This window comes from Populus euphratica, unplaced genomic scaffold, assembly GCF_000495115.2.
Source record: "Populus euphratica unplaced genomic scaffold, PopEup_1.0 scaffold9.1, whole genome shotgun sequence".
NCBI classification, from domain to species: domain Eukaryota; kingdom Viridiplantae; phylum Streptophyta; class Magnoliopsida; order Malpighiales; family Salicaceae; genus Populus; species Populus euphratica.
The window spans coordinates 1155392-1173616 of NW_011499857.1; the positions used below are offsets into that span (position 1 = coordinate 1155392).

General features: G+C 35.7%; 3 protein-coding genes across 4 annotated transcripts; all 3 read right to left on the bottom strand.

Moving 5' to 3' along the window:
- Positions 1–4391: 4391 nt before the first annotated feature.
- LOC105123626 (cullin-3A) lies at positions 4392–8939 on the bottom strand. The gene is made up of 2 exons (XM_011023302.1): positions 8413–8939; positions 4392–6645 (listed from the first exon to the last, which is right to left on the bottom strand). Exons 1-2 carry the CDS (start codon positions 8571–8573, stop codon positions 4605–4607), a joined length of 2202 nt encoding a protein of 733 aa, XP_011021604.1. The 5' UTR covers positions 8574–8939; the 3' UTR covers positions 4392–4604.
- Positions 8940–10214: 1275 nt separating this feature from the next.
- LOC105123627 (NAD(P)-linked oxidoreductase superfamily protein) lies at positions 10215–11072 on the bottom strand. The gene has a single exon (XM_011023303.1). The coding sequence runs from the start codon at positions 10997–10999 to the stop codon at positions 10400–10402; it is 600 nt and encodes a 199-aa protein (XP_011021605.1). The 5' UTR covers positions 11000–11072; the 3' UTR covers positions 10215–10399.
- A 1969-nt stretch (positions 11073–13041) lies between these two features.
- LOC105123628 (homeobox-leucine zipper protein ATHB-13) lies at positions 13042–15426 on the bottom strand. 2 transcript variants are annotated; one of them, XM_011023306.1, is made up of 3 exons: positions 14712–15426; positions 14189–14616; positions 13042–13671 (listed from the first exon to the last, which is right to left on the bottom strand). In XM_011023306.1, exons 1-3 carry the CDS (start codon positions 14833–14835, stop codon positions 13288–13290), a joined length of 936 nt encoding a protein of 311 aa, XP_011021608.1. In that variant the 5' UTR covers positions 14836–15426; the 3' UTR covers positions 13042–13287. The 2 variants fall into 2 exon arrangements, with proteins under 2 accessions (XP_011021608.1, XP_011021609.1); XM_011023307.1 differs by having other exon boundaries at positions 14234–14616; positions 14712–15406.
- Positions 15427–18225: the final 2799 nt, after the last annotated feature.

Genomic DNA, 18225 nt, shown 5'->3' on the forward strand with positions numbered 1-18225 from the left:
TTTTAATCATCTTTGTCATAACCAAATTTTTGATTTTTTTTTATTTACTAAAACATTTTGATAAAAAAAAAGAGTAAATGAAGAATGAACTAAAATTTGAGTTAATGAAAACATGATTGGAAAGTTTAAATATTTAATTAAACTCTTGACTAGTTTAATTAATTAAATCAAGGGTTTAATTGAAGAATTAATAAATTTTGAGATTTAATTGAGCTTGGGATTAAGTTAATTAATTAAATTAAAAGAAATTGAGGAATTAATGAGTTTGAGGACTTAATTAAACTTTGACTTAATTAATTAATAGAATCAGGAGTTTAATTGAAGAAATACCAAAGTTTGGAGGTTATTTAGAGAAAATTATTGGAAAATTAAAGTTCAAGGACTAAATTGAATAGTTTAGAAATTCAAGACTGTTGTGTAAATAACATATCAATTTAAGGATCTAATTGAAATTAACTAAAAAATTTAAAAGAAATTTTAATTGATTAGGGATCCAATTGTTGAATTGCCAAAGTTCAAGGGTAAAAGTGAAATTGTGCCCTTTGCTGAACGTCGTCGTTGCTGGTTGGAGAGTCGTGTGATGTTCTTCATTCCTATTCAACTGAAAACCTCAAAATTTGCAACAGATTCAGTTGTGGATCATAATCTTTGCCCACGATCTCGCTTGTTTGAAAATACAGTCCTGCAAAGGCAGGATGACTGAGGAGTGAGTTGGGGGTCTCTATAAATGGAAAAAGAAACCTAACACAGAGGAGTGGGGAAGAGCCGAAAAACACAGCAATTAACAAAAAAAATTGGCAGAACAAGAACGGAGAAAATCACCCAAGAACAGAGAGGAAAACAGAGAAACCCACAGAGTAGAAATATTAAAATACAAAGAGAAAGAGAGAACAAGAGGAGAGCACACAGTGAGGAGAATTATCCTCGAAACTGTTTTCGAACCTGCAAGCAAAAGAAAAGGCAGAATTCAGCCAAAGAACACGACAGGAGCCTTCTTCACCGTCGCCAGAAACCGAACAAGAACGGAGAAAATCACCGGCGCAGCAACCTTCTCTTCTATCACCATTAATAGAAAGCAGTCGAGCCCTTTCAACGTTGCAGCCTTCTTCGCAATCTCCAGAAACAGGTACGCCTGTTCACTTGTATAGTTGGCTCCGGTGTTCAAATTATCATTTGAACAGTGCGAAGGTAACTTAATTACCTTTGCACTGTTGATGCACGTGTGAAGTTGCTTCACGCATGCATCAGCTGGTTGCCCAGCCAGCCACTGGCTTGGGCCAGTGACTGGGCTGGGCCGGCTGAGCTCAGCCCAGTCACCAATGTATATGCTGGGCTGGGTTTAGCCCAGCCCAGCCCCAAAAAAAAATAAAAAAATAAAATATTAAAAAAAATTACAAAAATATAGGCATGAATAAAAAATAATGTAAATTTGTTGGTTTATTCACTGACGCCAGAGTCAGGAATAAAAATACCAGTTTAAATTTATATTATTTTTCATTCGTTATTTTTAGCTAGAAAAAAATAAAAAATATGTACATGCATAAAAAATAAGTTTATTTTTTTTTTCATTTTGTTCACTGAAGCTAGAGTCGGGAATAAAAATAACTGATTTAAATTTTTTTTTTTTGTGTGATGCATAAAAATAAATTTATTTGATTTGTTTATTCACTGACGCCAGAGTCAGGAATAAAAAAAAATAACTGATTTAAATTTATTTTATTTTTTGTGTGATGTGTAAAAATAAATTTATTTGATTTGTTTATTCACTGACGCCAGAGTCAGGAATAAAAAAAAATAACTGATTTAAATTTATTTTATTTTTTGTGTGATGTGTAAAAATAAATTTATTTGATTTGTTTATTCACTGACGCCAGAGTCAGGAATAAAAAATATCCGATTTAAATTTATTTTATTTTTTGTGTGATGCGTAAAAATAAATTTATTTGATTTGTTTATTCATTGACGCCAGAGTCAGGAATAAAAAAATAACTGATTAAAATTTTTTTTTTATAGCTACGTGATATTTACCAACGCCAGAGTTGGAAATATCTGTAGTTAAATATTCACTGACGCCAGAGTCAGGAATATTACACGCAAAACCATCATAGCATAAACCAACAAAACATTAGCAATTATTGACAAAGTCAGCAATGCAGCCTGCCTTAGGCAGGACGCTAAAAGGGGTGATAATATCTTCCCTTTTGCGTAATCAGTCTCGAACCATAGAATCTCTGTTGACCAGTTAGGGTTCCTAGTAACTATAATACTAGGTGGCGACTCCTTAAACAAAGATCATTCACCATCAAAGAATAGGATGCTAGAAATCCATTCTTTCCATTCCATGAATTGAATTTTTAAGGCCGTCGCGATGTCGGGTGCGACAATCTTCAATGAAAAAAACTATTTAAAAGAGCAAAATTATTATTTTCATACGCTTAACTCTTCTCTCCAACCTTTTACTTTGCTTAGCCAAGGCCAGCAAAGGCAATAAAAAGCCATGCAACATGAATACCATCCTAAGCTGTGCATTCAAGACTAAAAAGCATTTAATTCCTTGTCAGCAAAGCCATGTAAATGAGAGGAAGACGAAGATGAATGGACTTTTATTGAATAAAAGCAGACAAGTAAACCACGAGAAAACAGACGGAGAAAGCTGAAAAAGCTAAGAAACGCTGTTACAGAACAAATCAAAACACACAGTGAATATGAAAAGGGATAAATTATCTGTAACAAGTAAGTAGGGATATGGAAAAATCCTTGAAGAAGAAGATCAACCCGTTTTCATAACTTGATTAGAAACTCATGCTTGCTGTGCAACTTGTAACTATTCAGAAATAGCGCCTGCGTGCCCTCTTACAATACCTGCAGAATAAATGAAGCCGGAAAAAGGGCTAAAAACTTGCTCCACCAGAGTGCCCCAGAATTTTTAATCAAAATAATAGCTGTCTTTGGTTGAAGTTGTTCAGAAAGCATATTTACAGTTTCAAGAACAACCAATTTTCTTTCCGTGATTCAACTACATAAGTGCAACCCAACAGTCTGATGCATGAGAAAAGGCACCATTGGAACTCACGACTGTCATCCAAGTCTTTGAATCCCCAAATGATTTTCAATCTTTCCACATGATTTTTTTTATATATTATTTTTATTATCTTCATATTATTTTTTTAAAAACTTTTTTTTTAAAAAAAAATAAATGAGTATTTTTGTGATTTTTTTTTATCTTTGAATAAATCAGACGGGTTCACGTTTGATTTACTCTTATAGTATTTTTTGATATTGAATTCCATTTAAAATTTAATTATTAACACTTAGGAGAACTTAGTTATAAGATTTCATTAAAATTTTTAAATTGAATTTAATTTAGAGGGTTCTAAAAATGTATTGAGAGTTTTTGTTTTTTCAAATAGCACAACAAGTGTTTTTTTTTTAAATAACACAATTCAAACTAGAAAAATAATGCACTTTATTAGTCGCGGAAGTCATTTATGATTTTTTTTAAAACATTGTGAGAGAAAATTTTAAAAGCCATTTTAAATTTTAAAAAATAAATCAAAATCTATTCTTATACAATAATAAATGTTTTATTTTATAAAAATCTACAAGTAAAAAGAATTACACTTTTAGTATAAAATTAAAGGAGTTTCAAATAAGATAGGATTAAAACTATTTTGAAAGTAGATAAAACTACAACTTAGTTATGATAAAATTAAACGTATTTATATTTTTAATGAAAAAATATTTGTTAGTAATAAAATAAATGAGATGTTTTTTATGATTAATGAATTTTTTTACAAAGCATTCCTTTTTAAATTTTTAAAAATGTACAGGCTTTAACATTCTATTAATTAATTATAAAAAAGATGGATGCACATGATTTTATCTTAACTAAATTGTTTTAGTTTTTCCTCCTTCCAATACAATTTAATCCTATCTCGTGTCAAACTTTTCTAACATTACACCAAAAACACAATTTTTTTACCAGCAGGGTTTGTATAAGAATAAAACACTTATTTTATTATTGTATTATAGAGTTGTATCATAGAATTTGTATATAAGTATAACATTTATTCTTGTACAAGAATATAATTTTATTTATTTTTTTAATTCATAATTTAAAATAGCTTTTAAAATTATCACTGCAAATGTGCTATTATTCTAAATAAACTTTGAATTATATTACTTCTTCTTTTTTCTACTGTACCACATTGAGACAAAAACTCAAATTTTACTCCGAATGGCATCTTAAGGGGATCATACTGCTTTAGGAAGGATAGAATTTCTGAAGATAACTGAAAATGATCATATAAGAATTGACAGGCTCTCCGCTATCCGCACAAGCAAACGCATCCCTGACCTGCAATCATCTTTAATAATGACCCATCTGAATTGGAAAATGGGCAAGGAGCGAAGGCATAAATCTGTTTAGTAAATTCAGAACAACTACAGTAGTATAGACAATAAGCAGAACAGAAAGAAACGGATATTCATTGAATCCAACAAACTTGCGGAACTAAAACAATTTTCCACTTGCAGAGTCACAATTCCAATTTCCAACTCTAAACCATCCCACGGAATAAGAGGAACATGAACAAGCCATTCCTTTAAGCAAGATATCGATACAGTTTTCTGTCCACACTATCCCTCTCCAAGAAATCTCGTTCGATAAGGGATTCAATCCTTTTCTTAATCTCTGTGGGGTTGGCTAGGAAACGTGACTGCAACTGCTTTGTGACCTCAGTGATTATATTGTTGTGATCCAATACTCTCCTCGACTTCATAATCCTAACTATTGCAGCTTCTATCTGAGGCTTCCGGTCCTCCTCTACTCTCTGCCGCGTCTCCTGCTTTTCAGGTTCTGATTCCTTCTGTGCAACTACAGTTCCTATCTTCACCTTATAGAATTTGCTTGTGAATTTGTCATTAACAAAAAAAACATCTTCCTCACCAATGTCTTTACTCATGGGTTCTTTGCGAAGAACATTCTTTCCCTTCACACAAGCCATGGATTGCAAGCACCTCTTCAAGTCTGCTGCAGGAATCTCAGTTGCCTGCTCAATCTCTTTGTAGCTAAGCCTCTCAGCATTATTGAACAGCATGAGGACACACATCTGGTAAGTGGAGACATTCAACTCGTGCTTCTGACCGCCCTTCCCAAAGGTTGCTTTAACGTCTGCTGTGCCCATATTAGTTTGCCATGACAATCTCCGACCAGTATGGGTCCCAAGGTAATATGACCTGAACTTCTCGCACAGTGCTGACATTTCTGCAGGCAGGTTACATGTAACACCAGGTTGAGTGGGCCAAGACCCTGTTGTCAAAACCTGAACCACCAGTGTCCGTGCATCCCCTAGCTCCAGGTGGCTTGCATAAAACCCTTGCATTGTATCCTGGGAGGTTTTCATGTCTGTAAACATGCCTTCTAATTTCGAAGTGAACTGGTATCCACATTCTGTCTTAAGTTTGACTATCAGACTTCTCTCCGCATCATCAGAGATCGTTTTCCCTGACAACAGCCGCTTAGCCAAATGCTGCTTGTAATACTTTTCAAATACATCTTTCTCCTGCAAATAGCGGAACAGCATCATCACCTTGTCAAGAATGATCTCCACATCCTCCTCACTAACTCCTTTTAGACCTTTGCGTAGTTTGTCATCCACAAACAATGAAATGAACTCAGGAGAACGAGCATTCAAATTAATGAAATATTCAAAAGAGGAGTTCAAAGCATTCTGGAATGTCTTGTCATTGTTAAATGCATTGCTTATGATGCTATCGTACTTGTCTTTTTCATCCAACAAACGCTGAACAAATTCCACTGGATCCTTCAACCTTTCTGGATCGGTAACAAGTTGCTTGCCGGTCTCCCTGAGGTGAGAAGTCATCACTTCTCTTATTGTTGAAAGACCGTTAGGAACCCGGTGGAACAGGTTGTACATACGTCCCAAGTCTTCATATTTATCATCAAGAAGCATGTTTACCAAGCCTGAATTCTCCATGTGGACTAGTCTCAGCATGTGGTTAGCAATCATCTCCTTCTCCACCACATTAGTTATCTTGACTTCACTCTTGGAATCCAAATAATGAGTCACTCTCTCTATCTCTTCATTTAGACGTTTCTCAGCTTTCTTCAGATAATCACCACAATCACAGCACTCAATGAACTTCTGAGATTCACCCCTATAAAACTCGGCTGAAACCTCAAGAAATGGCTTCTCAAAGTCTTCTTGGTAAACAGAAGAGCCTAGATCCATTAGCATCTTGACAATGTTCCTCATCAAACCTCGGTCAATAACTTCACCAGTCCGTTCCCTGTGAACCAGTTCAAGAAGCGTATTTTGAAGCCTTGTCTGAATTTTGCTGGAATGTATTATGTTATCCCTCCACAAGTTAAGCCCAAGTTCATGAACAGGGGTTTTATGCGTGCTTGGAATATATGTTCTATCCATATACATCAAGATGTCCCTGATCATTTGCAATGCTTTGTTATGATCATTCCATTTCCTGTTGAGCTCCTCCAAGAATGAATCCCCTTGGGCAGCCTCGATAGATTTTGATATTTCTCTTAAATGTGAAGTCATAGTAGCAACCAGACCATTATACAACTTCTCGCCAAATTTGTGGAGCACCATGTTGTAGGCATTTCTGAAACCACAAAATTTAAAACACAACTTAGTATTAAAATGTCTATGGTTTGACAAGATAACCAGCCAAACATCAAATCTAGAACTAAGATATTGACTTGAGCAAAATACCTAATTTTATACACTTACTAAGTGTTTCTGATTTCAAAGCAAAATAAAAAAAAGGTAACAAAAAGTTTGAGAAAATATCTCAAGACCATGCCCACTTCCTTGCCACACACACAAATGAGAGAGAGGGAGGGAGAGACCTACCATTAAGAGGAAAAGAAATGATTTTTATCAACAGCAGGAAAGCCATCTGGATTAACCATCGTCAAGATTAATTCAAAATTTATCATGTAAAATAACAAAATTAGCACACATGAAAAAACTGAAAATTCAGACCATCATATGTTTTTTAACCTCTATGATGGATTTAATGTACCGTAACCAAATTTTGTCCCCTTTCTGTCACTGAAAAAATTAAAAAGGTCCACCACATGTAAAAATGTTGTTCACAGAAATCAAAAAATAAATAAAAACAGGTTACAAAATTACCATTTACATGTTCATTCTGTAAAAGAGAGTAAGATTAGCCAAGTATATAAATTTGTTTTAAAAAAAGAGAGAGAAACCTTTAAAATATTTTGTTGATTTTCGGAGAGAGAGATAAGTAAAGGCATTAGGCAGCAGAAGAAATTTCCAAAAGTAAAAAAATTTAAATGCTGAAAACAAAGAAAGGTTTCAGTGATAAGTAGATGTTTTTAAATTTATTCAAGGGAACAAAGGAAAGAGAATGGATATATTATTTTCTGGTAGTCATGTGTTCTTTCCAATCAAGACAACCATTATTTGGGATTAAGAGCGCAAAAAAAAAGAAAAAAAAAAAGAAAAAGAAAATGCAAACACAATGTATAAGCATTGGGCATTGCATAGAGAAGCTGTGATAGGAGCAAAGATATGGCAATATATCCTTAGAACCCATGAAAATCTCATACAGAACAAATTATGCATCCTTGTGCATGCAGCTTCAAAGAAGTTAACCTAGAAGCACTAGGTTGGGTGTTCAGCCTGACAAGTAAAAAAACTCTAGCTAGCTGATGGATGAGGCTGTCACTCTACTGAACCTATAAAAACCACCAATGCAGAAAATCTTATATAAACGGTAATTGATTCTCTATCTCTCTGTTGGTCACTTGCGTCATCTTTTTTTTTTAAAGTGTTTTTTTTTTGCGTCATAAATTAAATTGCTTGCAAGGGGGTATTCAGTTCAGTGGAGTTGAAGAAAAAGATGCGTTTGTTTGGCTGACTTTACTGCACAGCATTGTCTTATGGGCAAGCAAACTCATCCATCACACACCAAGACCAACACAAAATTTCTAAAATAAAGTACGAACACAAAACATATAATCATAAAGGAAACAAATGAAAAGACCAAAAAAATGTAACAATAAGTGAATTTGAGAAGAAGAAAAAGAATTGGCCTGTTGTGTTCAACAGTAACCTCAATCATCAGGAACATCACATAAGCAAAAGAAGAAAAAATTCACAGCCCACTGCAGCAGATAAATACCTTTTGCACGAGGAACTTAATATGTTAATCGCAAACATTTTTACGAACCAAAGTCATCAAAAACCCAAAAGCAACAACTAAGTTTAAGGCAATGAATAGTTGATTAATTAAATAGAAACCCATAAGAAGGAAACCATCATCAATTCATCATCATCATCATCACAATAACAATAATAACAATAAATGGAAGAGGGAGATGGAGAAGGAGAAGGAGACCTATAGAGCTCTTCGAAACTGAGACCACTAGCATTATGATTGTAAATCTCATGGATAGCGTGCTCCAAAATCTTCCAGGTCTTATCGGCGTATTTCGGATCCACCACGACCCGGTGTTTAAACGCCTCTATCTGGAAATTCCTCTTCTTTTGATTGCTCATTTTCTCCCGTTTCTTTTTCTGTTTCCTGGATCGAAAAATCCAAACCCTAAACCCGGATCGAAACAACCCAAACAAGAACGTCGATTATCTAAAGATCGGAAAAGCTTCGACCATAATTTACAAGCAAGCAGGTGTATTAAATTCAAAGAGAGTTTAGGGTTTCAAGATAAAATCAGGTAGGAGGCGTGTTTCTTCTTCTATCAGCTATAGGTGGAAGATTCGTCTATTTTGGGTTGAGGTTGGGATTGGGATATAATCAAGAATTTTAGGGCAAAAACGGATTGGGTCCCTTTTCGTGGTTTTAGGATGCCGTCAGTTGCAGGATGAATGAAGGAATCATTATTAATTTAAAATAAAAATAAAATAAAGCAGTCCTCTGTTTATCTCATTTCATAGGCATACGCTTCTCCTCGGTAAAAACTTTGCTTTTCATTTTAACGAAATTCTAAATTTAATTGTAACTCGGTCCCTCAAGTTTCAGAAATTATAGAGTAATCTAGCACATCAGGTCTTATTAAGACCTCATTGGTTCGTTCCAAAATTCAAATATGCTATTTAACAAATTAAATTCGTGCTATTTGACAAATTAAATTCTTAAAAGAAAAAACACAGATGCAGTGGAGAAAAATCGAGGCAAGACAACAGTCCAGAAATGTAAAAGTTCGTGTTAGGTATTATTGAGATGTGTTTTTTCTTGAAAATTTATTATAATATATATATATTTTTAATTTTTAATGTTTGGTCGACTGCACTAAAGCAAAAGGATAGATATAGAAACTATTGAAACCGGAATGTTTTCCCTTTATTTTATTTTTTTAATTTCGTCATTCGGGTTGAAAATCTGACCATAGTACCATCAAAGTTTCAGTTGGTGTTGTTTTTACGGTGAAACTGCACTTTTAATTTATTTTTTTTATCATTTAAATATACAGATTTAAAATAAATTTTAAAAATTAAAAAATATTTTTTAATTTAATATATTTTTAAATAAAAAATACTTTAAAAAACACTAATCCACCGACTGAGTTATGCAATTATGTTACGAGGGTTTATAAAAATGCTGGACTAAATTTTAAACAAGAAAGATACAGCTAACGTTTAAAACGCTAAATTTGGAGTTCAACCCAGAAACCATGCTAGCTCTGCTGGTTGATTTTTAAGCTTCTTCCGGAGCTCCATTTTATGATCCATTTAATATGGTCATATTTTCCGACAAACGAGCAAGTAAATGTTCCCCCTCGTTCATCAATCAATTTGAAATCATCAAGAACCGGGACATTGAATCTCCTGCAATCAAAGTCATAGCATGTCTGACACATCTACACTGAATTTTCCATAGCTTTTCAACTACAACAGTCGCCTTAAGAACTGGGATCTATTTCAACTATTTCCATTGCTATTTCTTATTTCTTCTTAGGATGCCTGTTAATCATCCCTTCCCTTCCCCCCAACTTTTGGTGCGGTGAGATCAAATCCAAAATAAAGTGTTCAATTAAACTATGCAGCTGGCATTCACAAAAACTGCTAATATCACCAAAAGAAAAAAGAAGAAGAAGAAGATATAGTCGAAGATATAGTCGATGTCCAAATAAATTCGAGAAAGAAAATTCCAAAAGTGTGATGCGATTTACAAATATAAAGTATGGAAAAATGAACTTGGTTTAGCTTCTAATTCCGCAATATAGCAATACTGATACACCTTCGCAGTGAGTAAATATGAAAATTGTAATCCGAGCCTTTTTACTCGTTTAGAACTGGAAAAAAAAAAATTACATACTATCAAAAGAAAGAGATGAAAAGCAAAACCCTCCCCTCACACTTAAGAGTTAAAACCCTCTGGGTCCTGTACTATCCTCCTTCATAATCAAAGGCTTCTCGGCCATAGAGAGACAATACTTGGCAATTTCTCTGAATTTAGGAACACTCCTAAGATCCACTTTAGTACCATCTTTCAAAGTAATGACTACATCACCCCATTCACCTATGAAACGTGGCACAACCTGAACATCTTTTATCACCTTGTAGGAGAAATCACTCCTATCTTGACCCGTTAGCCCTGAGATAACCGTCACCCTCAGGTTGGTGAACCTGTATCTAAGATAAAATGCCCTTGAAACTGCAGCTAGAGTCAATGGCAGCCAGAGAAGAGTGAAGCCCAGTAGCAGGTTGGCTACGAGGTCACCGTAGTGGGCTCCGCCGTCGAAAAAGATGATTTCTTCAATGGGTTTTTTCGAAGTGGTGGAGGTAACAGGTTTGTTGGTGGGGGAGGACACGTTAAGCTTGGTGATTAGTCTGTGATTTCTTGCGGGGAAGGTATGGAATGGGACCTTAGAGGAAAGATGAAGCAACTGGTGGGTAAGGGAGGAGGAGGTTCTGCAGGAAGCGGCTGTGGTGGTAGAGGGAGAGAGCAGAGGAACAGATGCCATGAGGACTGACTGGATTATCTGTTTGGGAAAGAGGAGAAAAAATAAAGTAAAATGGGTGGTGACCGAAGGAGCTGTGTTTTTTCTGTGTTTCTATTGGCTGAGATCCACGGAGGTGCTAGTCTTTGGCGAGCGAAGCTACACGTGGCACGTTAAACGATCCTTGTCTTTTCCCACATGCTATGGGCTGGTCTCTTCTTACCAACCATACATCTTCAGTTTTTGAACAAATAAATGAGATATCCATTTTCGACGGTGTCAGGGATGATAGGCCCAGGGCTGGAAGGTTGTAGGCATTCCCAAAGTCCGATACCTCTTATAAAATTTCTAGTCCCAAACACTCCCTAGTCCAAACCAAAGAGACAAGCCCATTTTTTTTAACCTAATAATTCCAATAGCAAACCAGCTACCAAAAACTTTAAACCCAAAACATTCCATGTAAGGGACGACGTGATAGACCTAATCTACATAAGAATCTCCTGTTTCTAGGCATTTTGAAGGTTTGAAGCTTTGAAACCTAATTCAAACTTAAGCTTTTAGATGGTTTTTTCTTTGTTTCAAGTAAAGGGTTGGTAGCTGAAATGATGGTATTGGAGAAGACCGGAAGAAGAGGGCGGAGAATGTGATGGTATTGCAGAAGATTAGCAGAAGAGGGTGGAGAATGTGCAGTAACATGACGGGAGGCTGTGGGAATTTTCCTGAAGCAAAAGATGCGTTTAAGTACCTATATTTAATAACAAAACTCAAGATAGTCCCTACATCACAAAATTCATATGATTAGATCCATGATTCTACATTAAAACCTTCCTCTTCTCTCCATCATCACAACCTCATATGCCACTAAAAAAGGGTCTCTTAATCGGTTTATAGAAATATTAGATACATCCACAATAAATATTTAATCTCAGTGACAAAATAAATTTTAGAAATTAAATGTTATTTTTTATATTATAAATATTGATATAATATCATTAGAAATCCCACTAAAAAAGTTATTCATTTAATTTACTATATAATAAAGACTTATAAAGAGAATTTACTTTTTTTCAATGTAGAAAGAAATCTTTTCATTTTTTTGTTCATTTACAAGCTACGCAACAGATATGCACAGAAGTTGGGGCACAAGAGAGGAGTGGCAGTGCTGGATGAAGCGGAGTGGGTGGCAGTGAGTCACATGAATGCTATAAAGGCTCGGAAAGAGTTTGCATGTGTTTCTAGCCTGCTATGGCCGCTTCGAAAAGGTGTCTGTGGGGGGGCTCGACTGCCTTTTCGATCCCATTCCATTCTCTATCAGCACAACATTGCCAACGTCCCCTTCACGAGAATGGCCTACCATCATCGACTGTCCTTGTTTTCTTCCTTCGGTTTGTCCTCTTCCTCTCTTGGTTGGTGTGCTCGGTACTCTCTATGTGGGTTGATCGCATGGCTCGTCCCCTCCTCCTCTAACTTTCTTAATCTCAACCCTTTACCAAAATCCGATTTAATCCTTGTGCATGATCATCATCTCCTAAAGTATCCTCTCCGTCCATCACCGTGGCCCACGGTGTTTCAGTGGCAGATACGATTTTGAATCTCACACCTAATTTCTCACGTGCGACAATATTATTTTGGCTCAAATCTGACATTAGTTAATCAAAATCAAGACTTATCGTAAAAGAAGGGACAGTATTGAAGTGACCGTATGATTGGCAAAAGTTGAAAACAGTGATGTTCTAAAAGAAAATAAACAAAAATTCATGGATTCAATTGATTGAAAAACGAAGCACCAGCAGTCCAATTTTTCCCTTTTAATAAATATAATTATAGTGATTTTTTTTTTTGCCGGTTGCTCCCCGTTGTTTTAGCATATCATGCCGAGTGATGTTATCCGCAAAGCGCCTCATACAAGGACTTTGAAGAAAGCACTCGCAAGCATTACCTCTCTCTCCCCCTCTCCCCCTCTCCTGTGCAGGATACGATTCAAAACGAAGAAAATATAAGTATAGCAAAAAAGACATGCAAGGAAGAGAAGGCGATCTCTTTCTTATTCCATGACTCATGCTAGCAATCTAACCAGTGACAAGCAAATATAACTTAAATTCCACCATCGAGCCTAGCAAGGCAAACATCCCTCTTGTTACTCAACGAAAATGTATAAGTCACACACACACACACCAATCAAAGTGATAAGACATGAACTTAATTTTAAACTCATGAAATTAAGATAATTTCCCTCTTATTGAAATGAAAATCAACTATTGCCATGGGTGTATAATGGGTATGGTCCAGTATGACATTCTGGGTTCATTTTCTTAATTGAAATGGTGTTGCTCAAGCCAGGGCCAAAATCCAGATTGATCTTCGATGCTACAGAACATATTGCCAAGATTTTCTTCTTTGACTAATTGATCAATCTTCTGGCTTTGAATATCAGGCCTTGAAGGGTTTGTTTGGAAGAGTTGAGCAACACCTGTAGGTCTTATAGCAACGCCTGCAGGCCTTATAGATGATGATGATGAGGGGAAAAGGGATCTGCTCGTTGGATGATGATTAGATAGAGGGCTGTCAATTGCTGGCGTCCTCGAGATATCCAACTTGATATCAGAGCTGTTTTCACTTCTATTACAGCTAGAACCCTCTGTTTCTTTGTTGAGGTTGATAGGTTCAGTCGGTTCTCTGCTTTTCAGTGCCAATATCTGCAGCCGGAAGTTAATCAATCAACTTGAAGCATGCATGAATGCAAAGTTCTTTAAGAAGAAGAAGAAGAGCTATTATATACTCTTAAATTTCAAGCATGCAGGAAAGATCTTTAGTACTTCACAGACATGAATGATTAATTAGCCTTTATCTCTAAACCACGAACAATTAATATTCTGTACTTAAAAATATTGTTTCCTATATATTTTTAAAAAGTTTTTCAAGGGTGCTAAAACCAACATATATTAAAAATGAAAAAGGTAAGCTAATCATGAGAAAAGAAGCTTTGTTGAAAAGTTCGCAGAAATCATTGCTATAAGTACAGGTAAAAAAAAGCTGCATAAACCAGGGAAAAAAATGATTGGGATTTCGAAACAATAATTGCAGTTCTCCATGCAAAATCTGCTAATTAATGGTTTTACTATCCCAAAAAGTTCCATAGACATCAATAAATTGGGAAGAGATCAAGAACGAATCTCAAATCTTAATTCAAACAAGAAGCTCTACAGTAAGAACCTCTATAGCCAGTCGATGATGTGTCAAATTCTTGCAGCTAATTACCTCCGCGTGAAGTTTCTGGTTCTGAGCTTGTAGCGCATCGTTTTCAGCTTTAATAGCATCAAACTGTCTCTTGAGGAGATCATAATCTTTCTCTAGTTGTTTGGTTTTCCATCTGGCCCTCCTGTTTTGGAACCATATAGCAATCTGTCTTGGCTGCAGACCAAGAGCCCTAGCCAGTTGCATTTTTCTCTCAGGTTCAAGCTTGTTACCCAACTCAAAGTTTTTTTCAAGAGTCTTGACTTGTTCCATATTGAGCCTCCTCTTCTTTTCTCCTGCTTGTGAGCCATCATCAGACAACTCATCTTCTCCATTGCCTTCTTCATGACACGCATCAATCCCTGAAAAAGACATTGATGATCTCTTCCCTATAAATGATGCCACCCCTGCGACCAAAAAAGAAGAAGAAAACCAACACTCTGATCAATATCTAGTCAAATTTAGCTCAGAGAGAAAGAGATCGCATGGAGAAGGTGTGTACCACGGAAATCTTGGGGTGAGGGTAGAATTGGATTGAGAGATGTGGGAGGTTGATGATCATCTTGATCATGAGAAATCTGGAGCATGAAATTTGTTGGGAAGAAAGCCATCCCATTGCACGTCATCACCTATGTATCTTAAAGCTGTGGTCGGAATCAGAATGTCGTCATTGTAGTCTGGAATTCAAAACGAAAGATATCTGCAGATGCGCTCGTAGAGGGAATTGAAAACGTCTAGTCTAGGAGCTACAATGAAAGTAAGAGAGACTTGCAAGGAGATATATTACAGCCAAAAAAAAAAAACAAATTTCTTTTATAGGAGCGGTAAGCAAAATGTGGTTTGATGGATAGGTTATCAATCGGCCTCTAACTAGCTAGTATATCACTTCACGGAATCGAAGAGAAGGAGGTGGGGTGGGGAGGAGAGAGAGAGATGTTTGATGATTAATTTTATTCCTCTACTTCTCTTTATATGAAGAGGGAATTCTCTACTTTTCTTTTTGAAATTTGAAGTTAGTGCTAAAAGAAACGATATTTCATCTGCAAAAAGAATAAAAATGGAGTAATTCTTCTTGAAAGCACAATTTTATTTCTGTGGAAATTATAAAAATCGAGAACCGCCTCAATATGTATTGTAGCTCATACGACAGAGAGAGAGAGAGAGAAGAATACTGCTATGTAGTAATAATTTAAGTTGTCTAAATTAATATCGGGAAAAAAGAAAAGAAAAGAAAAGGAGAGTTGCTAATAGAGAGAATGAGCTGGCAGGTGTATGGATCTTCTCGAGGGCTAAAGGGTAAATGCGTCTGCATGAATTCAGTGAAAGTGAAGGGGCAGGAATCTAGGGATGGGACCAAGGAAGGGAGGGGGGCAGGGGTTGCCACCTAAACAACCAACAAGTATCGTGCATGAGGACGAAGGCTTTCCTATCCATTATCCTTTCATCAGTTCCGAGCCCCTTCTGCGCAGTGGCTTCGTGTGTATGCGTGTGAGAGATTGGAGATGGAGAAAGGGGCTCGGAAAGCCCTAGCAAAAGACCCTCTTGTTATAAATAACCCTACAAGAGCTGGTCTTTCTTGTCTTGGTGCGCACGCAATATATATATAAAATTATATATTAGACGACGTCCATCTCTATCCCACTGCTCCTCCTCCTCTCTCTCTGCCACACCCCCAGATGCCCTTCGTCATCTTGTACGTCCTCTCCACTCCCGCGCGCCTCTCACACTCATTATCCCTAAAGCATATGAAGACGCTCAATCATAGTCATGATGTACACCGTATAGGTGTAAATAAACAGGCAATTTATCAGGTCTCGTAGCATGGAAAGTGAACAGGCAAGCTGACCCATGAGAGGAGATCAAGTATCCATCACATGGACCCAAAAATAGATAATTGTAGCCCCAAGCTTACAGTGTCCACGAACTCGTGGATGATGTAGGGGGTTTTGGCGATTTCGATCGGTCTTTCAAGTGATTGAAAGATGGAATTGAAGGTTGGGATCTTGACATTGGAAAAGCCAAAGGCACCATCCATTTAAGTTTTTGCGCCTAAACACTTGCGTCCTCAGATGAACATACAGCAACATCTCTTGGGCCCTTGCTACCAGTGTTTGTACGTGGTATTTTTGTCCATATTTGATGTGGATTGCCTTTCCGAGCTTAAAATATCAAGTTAATTATAAGAATTAAAAAACGAAGAGAAATTATTGTTGAAACTCGGTTCGGCAAGTTGCCCGTGGAGGAAGGATCAGCTCTTGCATATTCGGATTTGTTAATTCTTAGCACTGTTATATTACAGTTGTCAAAGCTTCACCTTTGATTCGAAAAATCAATCAGGAGAGAGGGTTGTATCTTAAAACTGAAGGGTTCCAGAGGACCCACTGACCTGGGCACCACTAGGGTTGGGTGTCTGGGAGCCCACATAACACCTGCTTTAAAATTGGGCGAAGGACAGGCTATTCCCACAGCACTGCATGACTTTATTAGTTGAAAGAAGCTGGTCGCCCCCTTGGAATGGGGTGGATCCATGTTCTCAGCCAGAAAGCTAGGCGCTCTTTCCTTTCCTCTCCCTTTTCTCTCTTCTATGAGTATTATGTTCACTTGCATAGTTGCATATATATACATACAGGGGCTAAGCTTATTGTTACAATTACAAAAGCGACTAGAATATCTTGGTGAATCGTTGTAGATCAATGCTGCACATTGTTACTCTAGATTGTAAAAGTTTTCTTTTTTCTTCGGCTTTTTTCTTTTAAATTGGACTGATTTTGGATCGAATTCATGATTTGTAGTATTTAACACCGTGCAATGCAAAGAGAAAATTATGTTGCTTAATTGATTCTTGATTTCATTAATTTAGAATAATTAAATTTTTAAAGATTAAATTTAAAAATGATATAACAAATATATTAGGGGATTTGGAAGGGTTGTCACACTTGGACATGCAATGACCACTAACATTCATTAGTAGCCTTCATTGATATTATTTGATTTGTTTTTTTTTCCTTCTCTCTTTTTTCTATTTCATTTCCTCAATTTTCACCCCTTTCTCACTCTAAAATAGCAAAATGGATTGTTGTTTATTTTTGGATGTCAAATTTCGTTCTTTATTTTTATTTTTTTAATTTTATTCTTTAACATTAAATTATCTCAGTATAATGAATCGAATTGCAATTTTGGTAGATTAACTCAAATAGCCTAAAAAAATTTTAATTTCATAATTTAACATTAAGTTTGTTGAGAATTGAGTTTTATGATTTTTGTTATTTGTTTTCTATGAGGTTATCTTTGTATCATGATCAAAGACACGAGTTTAACAAGTTATCTAGGATTAACTTAGGTCATTTTTTATGCTTTTTGTTATTTGATTTTTCTTTTCAAATTCTTCCTTTAATATTGAGTTAGTTGTGTATTGAATTTCATGATTTTTTCTTAATTTTCTTCTATTGGACTTATCAAAGTCTTATAACACGGTACCGACCGACTCGGGTCACAAGTTTCACAATAGAAGTTAGGTTGGTTCATATCTTTTTTTTTTTAAATGATTTTTTTATAATTTTATCTTTCAATACTTGAATTGTATGAGATCGAGTTTCATAATTGTTTTCAACTTGTTTTTCATGTGATTATCACATTCTCATTATCTATGTCATGGTTTGGACGGTTAAGCATGGTTGACTCATATCTTTTTATTTTTATTTTTTAATTGAATATTTTATTTTTCAATTTATTCTTTCAATATTTTGTTAACTAAAAATTAAGCTTAATTTTTTATTTTTAATCTAACCAACAGTATATTACAAGTCAGTATTCTAATCTCATCATTCATTAATCAATCTACTTTTTGTTATCTCTTTGTTTTTTAAATATGGTAAGAATATACTTGGACTAGTTATTATGTCAACTTACACTACATTTCGTCATCCCACCCCCCTAAATGATCTTAAAGAATGGTTTGATATTTTTTTTTTATAAAAAAAACTAGACCTTTCCTCCGATCACTAACCCTAAGATTT